General features: G+C 43.0%; 1 protein-coding gene across 1 annotated transcript in view; it reads left to right on the forward strand.

Annotated features, from left to right (window-relative positions):
* PTPRG (protein tyrosine phosphatase, receptor type G) overlaps positions 1–13,890 on the forward strand; it is a 650,284-nt gene that overhangs the window by 557,176 nt on the left and 79,218 nt on the right. The window contains exons 12-13 of the mRNA XM_023529707.1: positions 3,105–3,154; positions 4,914–5,694. Of these exons, the coding sequence (XP_023385475.1) occupies positions 3,105–3,154; positions 4,914–5,694 (831 nt within the window). The remainder of the gene's footprint in view (positions 1–3,104; positions 3,155–4,913; positions 5,695–13,890) is intronic.

The raw sequence follows: 13,890 nt of genomic DNA on the forward strand, positions 1-13,890 counted from the left end.
TGCATCTGCTTTGAGGAAGCCACGTGGAAAATTACCTTATCATAGTAAATATACCAATATTTATGTTCTATATAACGTAACAATAAATATTATATTTACCTCACTGCGATAAATATAATGGCAGTAATGATGGCAAGCAGTATCTATAGTATGGGTTACAGTAATAGAGCATCTGCCCATAAGCTATTTCATCTGACCTCGTGGCAGCTCAGTTATTTTAGAGATGGAGAAATGGTGTCCGGGGCAGGCGAGTACCTTGTGAAAAATCACTTGGCCACTAAGCAGAGTCTGGATTTCTTATTCTGAAGCCCAGTCGTTTACACACAGCAACAGACCACCTCTAAAGAGTAAATATTACCCATGTACCCCCAGTCTTCGACAGAGGGATTAAAAATACTAACTACTATGTGTTCAAAGCCTTTTTGCAACTCTCAACGGTCAGTGGAAAATTGGGATTCTTGAACTTTTTCTTTGAGTGCCATACCCGTTAGACAGCCTGGCAAAGCCGATGACGGATCCTCTCAAAATGGTTTAAAATGAAAAAGTAAAATATATAGGAAAGGAAACCAATTATATTTGAATGCAGTTGTCAAAATATTTTAAACAAACAAATTTGGAATGTAGTCATATATGCATTTTTTAATTAAAGCATTAAATGACAAGTGGTGGGTTGGTTAGCTACTGTGATTTCTGAGTAGTGAGGAACAGAAATGATATTCCAAAATAGCTACAACTGTAAAGCAGTATGAAGATAACTGACTTCAATCAGAGACAAAGTCCAAGGTCCTATTAATGCAGCTGAGATTTGTTGCTTGTGTTCCTAGTGGAAAGAAGGGCTACATCTCAGTGAGAGCTTAGTGACAGTGCAGATGTCATCTTTTCCCTGTCCCAGAATTCCATCAGGCCCGTGGACCCAGGTTAAGCACTCCCATTCTGAAAGGTCCTGTAGAAAATTCCTAGTCACCACAGCCAGGACTGACCCTGCTGGAAATTGTTCAAAATTAATGAAAAGCAGGACTGCTGATGGAGTGGCTGTTTAATCTGTTGGCCTTAATCAGAGCCCTTTGTAAAGGGCAGGTAAAGCAGGTCTCCTGGCAACCTTTTTTCCTGTCTTAACAAAGGGAGGTGTGTATACTTGTCTGAGGCAGTGCAGCATCGATCCTGGAGCAACTACATGATGGTGGGAGGTTGTTTTTAGTCCCAGGCAAGAGCCATTTGCTTCCTAGGCTGCCTTATTTGAGCTGGTTGTATTGACTTCTAGATTGGTCTGTTCTCCACATTTGTCTCTTTGCACATTCCATTTTCCAGTTATGCAAAATGAATATATGGTTAGGTCAGAGATTGCAAACTCAGGTGTCCCTGGGGCCAGGTAGGAAACATGTATAAATAAGGGAGGGCTGTCGGTGGCAGATGGGAGATCATGTGCCTACCAAAAAGAGGAGGTGGCCGCTAAACCCCAGCCAAATATTATGATTTTTTTTTTTTCAGGATAAGCAGGGAGTTGTTTTTTTTAGATGAAAACTACTGTTTATAATGTTTACCAAACTGCTCTCCACAATAACAGCAAATTCAGTTTTTTAAAATAGCTTACAGGCCAAATAAAAATTATGTTGGTCACTTGCCACTTCTGGTTTAGATAAAAACAACAGAAAGTAGAAATGTTACTTATTTTGGTAGTTAGCATTTTTTGCTCATTTTTTATGTATATTTTCATATTATAGGAAACAAACTTTTAGTTTATATGGCACCGTTAGCTTTGAAATAATTACAGAAGCAATTTGATATATATATATATTTTTTTTTTAAATTATACTATTTAGCATTATTCACAATAGCAAAAAGGTAGAAACAACCCAAACGGGTAAACAAAATGTGGTATACATACAATAGAGTATCATTCAGCCTTAAAAAGGAAGGAAATTCTGGAACATGCTGCAACACAGATGAACCTTGAGGACATTTTGCTAAGTGAAATAAGCCAGTTACAAAAAGACAACTATATATGATTCCAGTTATACGAGATACCTAGAGTGGTCAAACTTACAGAAATGGAAAGTAGAATAGTAGTTGCGGGGGGCTGAGGACAGGGGAAATGGGGAGTCGTTGATTAACGGGGACAGAGGAAAAAAGTTCTAGAGCTCCAAGCACAATGTGAATATACTTCACAGTACTGGGCTGTATACTTAAAAGTGGTTAAGATGGTAAGTTTTCTGTTAGATGTATTTTACCACAATTAAACATTTGTAAAGTTATATTGTTTAATAATAGTAACACATGGGTGAGCAGAACTGCAGGAAGGAATGAACACCAGAAGGAGTAATGTGTGGTTAGTAAATAAAAGAATTTGACCATTTAAAGTAACGATGGGTTCTAAAACTTAGGTAGAAATAAAATATATGATAATACACAAAAGGTGAGGCAGGCAAGTAGAGTTAAATAAATAACTGTACAGTTCTTACTTTTTTAGGAAGTGTTTGAAAGTACTAACTAATTTAAGGCAAACTGTGATAAGCTTAGGATGCATATTATAATCAATAAAAGGATAATATAAGAAGTTATAACCAAAAAGATAATAGAGAGGAATGAAATTATATGACTTCATTTATGTGAAGTTCAAAAATAGAACTCTGACAGAGGTCAGAATGGTGGTTATCTCTGGGAAAAGGAGGGTGGGTATTGAGTGAACGGGGACACCGGGATGCTAGAGGATGTCTTTGTCTGAATACGGGTGGTACTTACATAGGTTTTTACAGAGGTAAAAATTAGTTGGACTATATGCACTTAAGATTTGTACATTTGATTGCATGTTTTTTCCTCAGTAAATCAGAGAACAGTAACAATTTTTTAAAATTTTTTAATAGCTTAAGACAAGATTCAGCACACTGTGGCCCACAGGCAAAATCTAGCTCTATGCATCTTTTTTAATGACTCACAACCTAAGAAGAGTTCTACATCCTTAAGCGGTTAGAAAAAAATCTGAAGAGAAATATTTCATGACATGAAAATTATATGTAATTCAGATTTATGTCTGTAAGTAAAGTTTTATTGGAACAAAAATAATAATAATTTCATATTGTTTACAATGTACTTTCTTTGTTTCTTAGCTAATACCACTCGAATATTCCAAGGGACCAGAATTGTTAAAACAGGAGTGGTAAGTAGAGAATGGTAATTGCTTTGTCATGGCTAGTTGTTAATTTGCATGCAGTTAAAATGGTCACCACGAGGTGGCAGTATGATGTTGTTAAACTGCTTGATATGAAGCGCGAAAAATACAGGAAAAATTACATTATTTACTCTTATAATTCAGTACGTTATGAAAACAGGCTGTGCAACAGAGTTAAAGCAGTAGTGTTATACGGTATAATTTTTGGCAAGGTAAAAATTCACCAGATTTTTAATTATTATTTGTACGATCATAGGTTGTAACAGTGCAAAAGTTCTGCTCCAAGCCTTTTGTTGTTCGTATGCTAAAATTCAGAGGTTGTCATATACCCAAAGTTACATAGATTTGCAAATTTCTGGAGCCTCAATTACTATCTAACTTTTCCTATTTCTAATGCAATCGACATAATATTAATCATATTGTTGGTAATAACAATAATAGCCTAAAATTTACTAAGCATTTCCTGGGCTATGAGCACAGATTATTTTATTAATTTGTTTACTCCTCACAGCATCTCACAGTATTGGTGCTACTGTTATTCTCCTTTTATGGCTGAGGAAACCAAGACTCAGCGAGGTAACAGACCATGCCCAGTATCACCCAAATGAGGGACTGCCAACTCAGGCCCAAGCCAGCTGGCTCCATTGGCTCGAGCACTTTATCTTTGGTGGCATCTGGCGTTTCATTAACCAACTTAAGAACTCAACATTTGCTAACTTGAGCATCCTTAAGCTATCAAGTGTTCAGACTAAACCTTGGTAATAAACTTATGACATCTGAGGTGTTCTGGCTTTATTGTATAAATGTGAGGTAGAATCTGGCTTCTCTACACCAGATTATAAGAACTAAAATTAAACTCATAACTCAGAGCAACACTCCTTATTTTCCTAAGATACTGTGCGTGAGTACAGCCTCACAGTTGAGCCCCAATTTAGTATGTAGGGAAAATGAGCTGAAGTTTGGACACAGGCAGCTCCGCAACATCTCTGTGCCTCGGTTTCCTCATCTGGAAAACTGAGTGATGATCATGTGTGCCTCCAGGGTAGCCTGGGAAGCCCCAGCACATGGTGGCCGTTGTTAATGGAACTCTGACGTTTGTCATGTACGTGGACAAAGATAAACCCAGAGACTCTGAAGGGCACAGCGGCTATACAGTACACCATGTGGAGATGCAGGACTGTAAACTTGCAGTGTTGACTGCGGCTCTTGCCCCTGACCCAGGCACCGCAGACATGGGCAGGCCACTTTCCCTCTTTGTCCTTCCACTTCCTCATTGTCAGGTGGTGGAACCAGATCCTGGAGGACCTCTCTGGACCTAAGAGCTGTGTGTTCTCCACGAGCGCCAGTGATATCTAAAAAAGCTCCTGCCTCGTCCAGTGTCACCCAAGAACAGTTGACCATCTGATGTTGCCAAGTTATTATTCATCCGATATTTTTCTTTAAGCAAACTTTAATGCTACTCACTTTTTTTGCCATTTAGCCTCCTCCTGAGCAATAGCAATGAAAAGTTGGGTTTGATATGCTAGTTAAAAGTAATTTTAAAAACATTATGACCAGAGAGGGTTATCCACGGATCTCCTGTTGTCAGCTTTGACACCATGCTTTGGAAGACTCCGTGAATAAAATGAAAAGGTAGCAAAACCCTTTCAGGATTGTAACCAGGGCTCATTCCCTGTTGGATTTACTGACACTTCTCTGCTTTCTTTTCCTTTGTCCCTTCCCTCAACCCTTGGGTGACCCTTTCAAGCCTACAGCCTCTCCTGCCTCTTCCGCCGACATGGCCCCCATCAGCTCGGGGTCTTCAACCTGGACATCCTCTGGCATCCCCTTCTCATTTGTTTCCATGGCGACTGGCATGGGCCCATCCTCCAGCGGCAGCCAGGCGACAGTGGCCTCGGTGGTCACCAGCACGCTCCTGGCTGGCCTGGGATTCAGCGGCGGCGGCATCTCTTCCTTCCCTAGCACCGTGTGGCCCACGCGCCTCCCCACGGCCGCTTCGGCCAGCAAGCAGGCCGGGAGGCCAGTCCTGGCCACCACAGAGGCCGTGGCCTCTCCGGGCCCAGATGGCGATTCGGGACCGACCAAGGACAGCGAGGGCACTGAGGAAGGGGAAAAGGATGAGAAAAGTGAGAGTGAGGATGGGGAGCGGGAGCATGAGGAGGAGGGGGAGAAGGACTCCGAGAAGAAGGAGAAGAGTGGGGTGGCCCACGCGGCCCAGGAGCGGAGCCAGACAGAGCCCACCCCCACGCCCTCATCTCTCAGTGGAACTGCCCAGCCGGGGGCGCATCAGACTATACCTGGGCCCCTGCAAGACCACACCACTGCCCCCACTGACCGGTCCGATGACACAAGGGACGCCGACCGTGGCCTGGACTCCAATTCGGTCACCTCCACCCAAGTGCCCCCCACAGTCACAGAGGAACGCTATGAAGGGAGTGATCCCAAGAGGCCTGAAATGCCATCTAAAAAGCCTATGTCCCGAGGGGACCGATTTTCTGAGGATAGCAAATTTATCACTGTTAATCCAGGTAAGTCGCCCATCCTCATTCGAGGCTCCATGCTGCTGTGAATAGTCTTTTCCTTTAAAAAATAATTGGGGTAGGGTATGAAGATCCAGAAAGTACTCAACATTTCTGGAATGGTGTGCGTCCTTAGCATGAAAGATTTGTGTGCGTGTGGATGCGTGTCTCTCTGTATATATTATTCCAATAAGGATAACCTACTTTCTTATTGTTGCTGGAATCGGTGTTGCCTTTATATTTATATTGTTTCCTGCTAAAATCTACTTTCCTCAGAATAACTCCAAGGACTTCAACCACACAATGAAGTAAGTGAATAAGGAAGATATCAGTCTTAAGAAATATATTCATTAAGATTTAATTCCTTATTCATTTATTCAACACCTGTATTTATGGACTGCCTGTTTGGTGCCGGGCACTGGGCTGGGTGCTAGCCCAGGCGAGCATGGTCCCTGCCTTTTGAAGCTCACAGTATAAAGAAGAAGACAGAGATGATGGCTAGGTAGAGCACACGCCTGGAAGTTAGGAAGCAGCAATGTTCGAAAGCAAGCAAGCGAGTTAGCTGGCAAGCCAGGAAACTAGTTAATTAAACTGGAGATTGTGAAACGGTAATAGAAGAAATAAACAGGGCGCTGCCAAAGAGAGTAGTGAGGAGGGCAGGGACCTACCTAAGAAAGGCCACTCTGGGGAGGCGACGTTTACAGTAAAACCTAAAGAATGAGAGGCTTCATTGTGGAGAGAGGTGGCATTAGCACACCATCCCAACCTAAGAAATAGGGCTCTCTATCTCAGAGCCCCGTTCGCTGTGTCGATTACCCAGTTTGTAGATGGCGAGACCAGGGCAGAGCTGGTCAGGCCTCTGCTGTGAGGACGTGATCCTCATCACCCTGACCGGTGGCAATTTTGTCGCTCTGTCGTGTGCTCAAATGTTAATGATCCATCCTGATAGATTCCGCAAGGAAGCCTTGAGCATCGGGGGTTGTTATTGTTGTGAGGGGTTTTCTTAATAAGTAATTCTTCCTTTTGCCAGACTACAAGATGTTTAGCAACAATTTTTTTTTGCATCTAAGCTGTTGTGGAGTTATAAGAGTGCAAAAAAAAAAAAAAAAGCAACTGGTAAATATTTATTTGCTTTTGCACTTGTAAACATTAAAATTCATCTAAAGCTGAGATCTCGTATGTTAAGATACAACTTAGAATAAATTTTCATGTTTTCAATTACTTTCCTCCTTAAAGCTGGTGTGGACTCATTTTTTTGAAGTGTGGGCCTCTTATGGGTGTTGCTCAGTTTGTCCTGATTTTAGGGAAAGTTGCAGAGTAGCCTTCTGAAGAATTGAGTGAAGGAAATATCGGGCCACTTGTGAAGCTGTGTGAAGCCAGTTCTCTCTAGGAATTGCTATGAAAAAAGTTGGATTTCTTACATTTGAAGATATTAAAGAAATATTTATGAAGTACCCACTGTGTACCAGGCACTGAATTAGACGATGGGACTAGAACATAGGTCAAGACAGGCCTCTGTGCTCCCGGGGCTTAGGTGGGGAGCTTGAGAATATTCCAGTAAATAGATGCATAACTTTAAATAGCGTTAACTGTTAGAGTTGGGGAGAAGGACAGTGTAGCATCGAGTGGTCAAAGAATTACTTTTAAGCAGAGACTCAAGTGTCGAGGAGGAGCTAGCCATTGCAGAGGTCCATGGAAGAGCCTTCTAGATTGTGGGGACAGCAGATCTGGATGCCCTGAAGTGAGGATTAACATGGATCAGTGTGTGTGTGGGCTGCGGAGTCAGGAGGAGGGACTGGGAGATGAGTCCAGAGACAGGCAGCGCTCAGGTCGGAAAGGGGCTTGCCAGCCGTGCCGAGGGATCGATTCTGACTGCAGTGGGAAACCAGTGTGGATTTCAGCAGGAGACTTGGTCATCCGATTAACTTGTTTGAAAGATCACTTGGGCTTCTGTGCGGGGATTGTACAGGGGAGGCAAGAGTGGACACAAGAAGCCCAGACAGGAGGTGATGGGCGATGGTGGCTTGGCCAGTGTGGTTTCTCCAAAAACAAGTGGTGGACCTGGAATTGATGTTCAAGCTCGTGTGGTTCAGCCTCTGCACTCAGGGCTCTGGCGTTATTCCCAGGCGGCTCCTCTCAAACACTGCTTTGCCCACACTCCAGAGAAAGATGACTGTTAAGAACGTGGATTGGGAGCGTTTACACCTTGAGAGAATGGAGAGGGGTGGGGACCATCTGGGCCATGTTCCAGGTAAGTGGAGGTGAGTCGTTGCCACTGGAGTCAAACTCCAGATTCCAAGGAAAAGAGAGAAGACACAGATGGCAGACCTTGGGGACTCCCATCTCCAGGGATGGGGCGTGTGGATCTCCAGCTTAAACCATCAGGCATCTGAGTGTCTGTGATCTTGACAGGGTAGTGTTTAGAGTCGCGTCACCCTGGTATGCTCTGCTCCTTATTCTCTCAGGGTCCTGAGGCCAGTCTTTCCTCAGTGTAAATCGGGGTTAATGATAGGCCTTAGTGCAGAAGAAGGTTCAGAAAAATGGAGTCACCTTGCTGTCAGTGACAAGGAAGGTGGAGCAGTCCAAAAGCTAGGCAGTCATGATGGTGACCATGAGGGCAACCATGAGGTCTTTCTTTTGCATTCATCCCTGGACATTAAAGAGTGTGACAAGGTTATGATCCCCAATGAGCTGGCATTAAAAATGACCTCCAGGAACTGTGCTCCATCCCCAACACTGGTAAATCAGAGCATCTCCCTCTCCACATTCATTTCAGTGGGAAGGTTCGCTTCTTCCCGAGGCAAAAAGGGATCTGTCTTCCTTGAGAATTTCAGACAGTTCAGATTTGAGAGCGGTGATGGTAATCATTAAAGGCAGAGATCAGCAAACTCTCTGCAGATGGCCAGATAGTCACATTTTCAGCTTTGTGGGATGTCGGTCTTTGTCGCTACTACTCAACTGCCGTGTGGCATAAAAGCAACCAAAGACAATACATAAATGAGCAGATGGGATTTGAGTTTCCGTAAAATTCTGTTTACAAAAACTGACAGTGGGCCCAATTTGATCTGTAAGCCTTCATTTGCTGATTCCTGGTTTAAAGAGAAATTCATCTATGTCTGTGCCTATTGGTCAGTAAAGGATATGAGTAAGTTGAGGGTAAAACCCGTAAACCCCACATCAGTCTATGATCCCCAAGGTCTCACTTCACTTCTGTCTATCCCATCTTTCCCCTCTTCTGCCTCCTCCAGCTTGGTTTTCATTTTTTAAATGAAATTAGCATCATTCTGATCTTAGTCATAACTTATTTCAAAGATTTTGCATGTACATTGGTTTAAATCAGTTCCACATTAATTTTCCCCTCACATTAAGTAAAAAACTATTGCAATTAATATTTAACATCTTTGAAAAATTAGTTAACGTTGAAAGTTACAAACTATATTTTCACCAGCGTCTCCAAAAGGCTTGTTTAAATTCACTTGATGTTTAATAACATCTTTTCAAGTACTTCTGAGTAGTAGCTTTAGCATATTAATTCACAGGGAAGAAGAGGGGTAATAATTCTTTAGAACAAATGGCAAAATCAGACATCTACCGGAACAAGACAGGTAATATCAATGAGAGAAGATGCCCAGATGTTAGACATTAGGGAGCAGTGAGGACTACAGCAAACTAGCGAGCATGTGTCCTTTCTAAAGAGGGCACCTTACTCAGTTCTGACTGTAGCTAGTGAGAATGCCTAGGGAGCCAGAAATCCAGGTCTTTGTGCAGAATCTCCCAATTTTTAAGTGAGTTCAAATTTTAAAAACAATTTCTTTTTTTTTTTTTTCCTTTTCTTTTTTTTCTTCACATGTGCCACCAGGTAGGTAGAAACTACTGGTGCTTGGCTTTACTGCAGAATTGATTGCTATAGCTGCAGCTGCCCAGAAGCTGATCAGAAGGATTAGAAGCCGATACAGTCACTCACCAAGCCTTTTGCTAGCATGTGTTTACTGTGAAGCCCTCAGCGGGCTGTGTGTGTCACATATAAATCCAGCCTGGTGCCTTTCTTAGGATACATAGCCTGAATGTAGGAGAGGCACCCCGAGAAGCCAGCTGATGCAAGAAAATGTTCTGAGGGTGGGGTGCAGCACAGCAGGCCCTAGCAAAAGCATTTCAGGGTGGACATCGTCTACAAACTCATCGCTTAGTGCTGGAGTTTTCTTTTTCTGTTTCCTTAAATCAATGAAACTTTTTTTTTTTTTTTCCCAAACTGAATCTTACTCAGAACCCCAGGATATAAACAGCCATTCAGTGAAAGCTTGCCAACTCCCATCTCTCGGTCAGCCCTGAGCCAGGTGCTGAAGGGATCGTCTAGTTCGGTGCTCAGGCCAAATCTGGTCCATGGCCTGATTTTGTCTGGTCCAGGAGCTAAGAATGGACAGAGCTGGTCAGAGACCTGGGGCTGCTGTTCTGTTTTGAGCCACAGGGGAGGGTGCTGAGCCCCAACCACTCACTCTTTTGGGCAAACCCTGAGGTACCTATTGGGAATTCTTAAGCTCTAAGGAATCCAGCTTGAAAACTGTGATTGTAGAAACGATAAATTCACTTATTAACTTTTGTTCCGTGCTGGGGGTTGCCCGTCCTAAAAGCCAAACGGTGATGCCAGATATCCTACAGCACCCCCGTGAGGGCAGTTCTGACATTGCTGCTGTTAGGCCGGTGAAGAAACCAAGGCTCAGAAGGTTAAGGAAGGTGCCCTGGGCAGCACAGGCTGCCTTTCTCTGTGCTTTGGGGCTTGTTCCCTAAGTGAGCAACACAGGATGATTTCAAATGAAATATTAATTATTAAGTGAATATTTGAATGTGTGCTTTAAAAAATATACCAGCTTTCCATTTATGGCAGAGGTTCTCAACCAGATATGATTTTGTCCCCTTTCTCCCCCAGGACATTTGGCAATAACTGGAAACATTTTTGGTTGTCGCGATCAGGGGGCTGCTGCTAACATGTAGTGGGCAGAGACCAAGGATGCTTAACATCCTACAACACACAGTTACAGTCCCCACAACAAAAAATTATCTGGTCCAAAACATCAATAGTGCTAAAGTTGAGAAACTGATTTATACTATTAACATGATATTTCCTTTTAAAAGAAGTTTACTTGAGGAAAAAAAATAATAGTTAATTTAAGGACAAAAATAAGTAGTAGTACAGGTTCATGAAGAAAGACCAGAAATAACGAATGTGATACTCAGCTAGAAGATATGGAGGTGGGGGAATTGGAGCATACTTTATTTAAAATGAATTACAGCAGGCACTTGTATGACGACTACCCACAGCAGGTTTCACCTAGGGCTAATTTTGTTGGTCCGCTTCCTTTTTCAAGAGCTGTTTTTTGCATAATTCTACTTGCCCCTGCTCTTGGCTGTCACTTCCTGGGTAGTTTCAGATGGAACTAGTTTGGAATGACTTGAAGGATTATTCAGTGCCAGTTGTGGTTTAGTTTCCTTCCAGAGACTGTCTGGGTCCTTGGAAGTTTCTGCCCCCTAGTGAGTGATCCTTGAAGTAAAACAGATTATGTATCTCTATGTGTGGGACGTGGAGAACAAGTTTCAGAGAGGTTGGTGTCAGGGTGTGTTTGACCTACGGTAGTACGGATACAGCTTCTGTCCCGACTGATGCTGCACTGAAGTGTCGGTGGTGGCAGAGTTCGGTAGGTCAGGACCAGCCCTATTTATGGGGCTTGGCATTTATCAAATGCCCTCAGTTTTCCAACACCCGTTTGAAATAGACATGACGGACTATTGTTTGATTGTTTGAGTCTGATGAAGTGAGCTCTGGGCGAAATGGTAAGGAGTGCTTATTCGAGAGAACTCCAGTGGTGATAGAAATGGAAGCACGTCATGCTCTTATCCAGCTTAGGCATGGTAATGGGAACACGGAACCAGTGTCCCGTTGCAGGAGGACATATGTATTTGTAACTGACAACAGTTTTTAGTTGTTTTTGTGTTTCTGCAACAGTGGTTTAGATACTGTCAGAGCACGAGAAAAAATAAAAGGAAATTTTATGGCCCTGTGAAAAAGCAGCCGCCTTTTCACTACACTCAATGGCGGGGGGTGAGCGGGGGGGGGGTGGGGGGCAGGGCGGCTACCATCAAAGAACAAAACGAAGAAAGACAGAATGGCAAGCGTTGGTGCGCGTGTGGAGAAATTGGAACCCTTGTACACTGTTGGTAGGAATGCAAAATGGTGCAGCCTCTATGGAAAACAGTATGGAGGTTCCTCAAAAAATTAAAAATAGAAATGCCATATGATCTAGCAATTCCACTTCTAAGTGTATATATATCCAAAATAATTGAAAGCAGGGTCTTGAAGAGAAATCTGTATGCTCGTGTTCATAGCAGCATAATTTACAGTAGCCAGGGGGTAGAAACAATGCAAATGTCCACTGACAGATGAATGGATAAACAAAATGTGGTATACAATGGAATATTATGCAGCCTTAAAAAGGAAGGGCATTCTGGTACATGCTGCAACATGGATGGACCTTGAGGAAATGATGCTAAGTGAAATAAGCCAGTACAAAAAAAAATGTATGTGATTCCACTTATACGAGGTACCTAGAGTATCAGAGTCACAGAGACAGCAAATAGAATGGTGGTTGCTAGGGTCTGGGGGGAGGGAGAAGCAGGGTGTTGTTTATTGGGTGTAGAGTTTCAGTTTTGCAGATGAAAACAGATTCTGGAGATTGGTTGCACAACAGTGTGAATATACTTAACACTACTGAACTGTACTCTTTTAGAAATGGTTAAGATGGTAACTATTATGTGTTTTTTACCACTTTTTTTTTCAAGCAGCCGCCTTAATTCACAAATACGGGTGATTTTTAGTGAGTGGTATTACTTAACAAATGCAGTCAAGTTGCCCGTGCCTGAACCAGGCTATAGATTCATGAGTGTGCAGATCGTCCTTTTCTTTATCTTTCTTGAAAAGTGAAAGAATCCTGCTTTCCTCTACTCCGGATAGTGGCCTCTCGGCTCTAAGCTCATCATAATCTTGACAACGTAGGGGTTCTTGTCCTGGAGCAGAAGTTGTGCCCTTATTGTGGGGTAGGAAACGTTTCAGATGGGTCCATCTGATGCATCACTGCCTGTAGCATTTATAGTACATTGTACTCCGTTTTTATTTGCTTCTACTGGGATGAGAGCCAAGCCAGTAAAAGGCAAACAGCATTAATTCAGTGATGACATATGCCACTGAAAACTGTTTTTCTTTTCTTTTTTTATTTTTTTTTTTATTTTTTTTTTGAAAAGCAGAATGGAGGCACTTTACTCAGACTCTGTTGGCTACTGAGATAAAAATTGGGAGGAGGAAAGCTGGGGTGGGGGGAATCGTGAAACCTTACCTCCCTCCTGCAAACGCTCTCAGAGGGTTAGTTAGCATCTTGCTCCAAGTTTCATTTGAAAAACTTTTCCGAAGCAGGCTCTTCCTCTGAATCCTGGCCCTGGCTGGCCTCATGCCTTCTGACCAGCTGAGCAGTCCTTCTGCACACCACATCCACGGGGCGGGGGCGCAGCGGGTGTGAGCTGTTACCCCTTCCCATTTCACCTTCTTACACACAGACCAACACGATGCAGCTCTGGAAAGAGTAAGAATAATGTCCAGGTTCACCGAGGGGAATGGCCCACATCTTATCGATGGCGCGACTGCATGGTTAATTTCTAATTGGTTGAAAAATTAAATCTCTGAAAAATAAATACTGAATTGAGAAAGCCGCCTTGTACAGAAGCAGCCTCTTCTCTTAAGCCAGGTTAGTGATTTCAGAATCCTGGCCAGGAGTTCATTAAACCATGATTTTTGCTTTTGACTATGAGTCCTTTTTAAAAGACCCAAGTGTCTGTTGTGAAAATTCCTCGGGTCAGAGTCCCATCCGGCAGACTGAAATTAGACTAGCCAGAGTGAGCTGGCAAGAGACAGGGGTGAGGACAACGGGTCTGATGTGTGGCATTAGGGAGCAATGAGGAGTGTGGCAAACTGGTGAGACACACCCTGTCTGGAGAGATGGTATGCTGCTTGGTTCCAGCTGATGTTTGCCACGTGGGAATTCGGGCCTGCGTTGCCAACCTTGAACACTTCCGGTAGAAGATTCCACTGCTGATTTTTATGTGAATTCTACTGCTTATTAAATGTTGGCGGCCGACTCAAAATTTAATAATAATTACTGGGGC

Source organism: Pteropus vampyrus, unplaced genomic scaffold, assembly GCF_000151845.1.
Source record: "Pteropus vampyrus isolate Shadow unplaced genomic scaffold, Pvam_2.0 Scaffold41, whole genome shotgun sequence".
In the NCBI taxonomy this organism is placed as follows: Eukaryota; Metazoa; Chordata; class Mammalia; order Chiroptera; family Pteropodidae; genus Pteropus; species Pteropus vampyrus.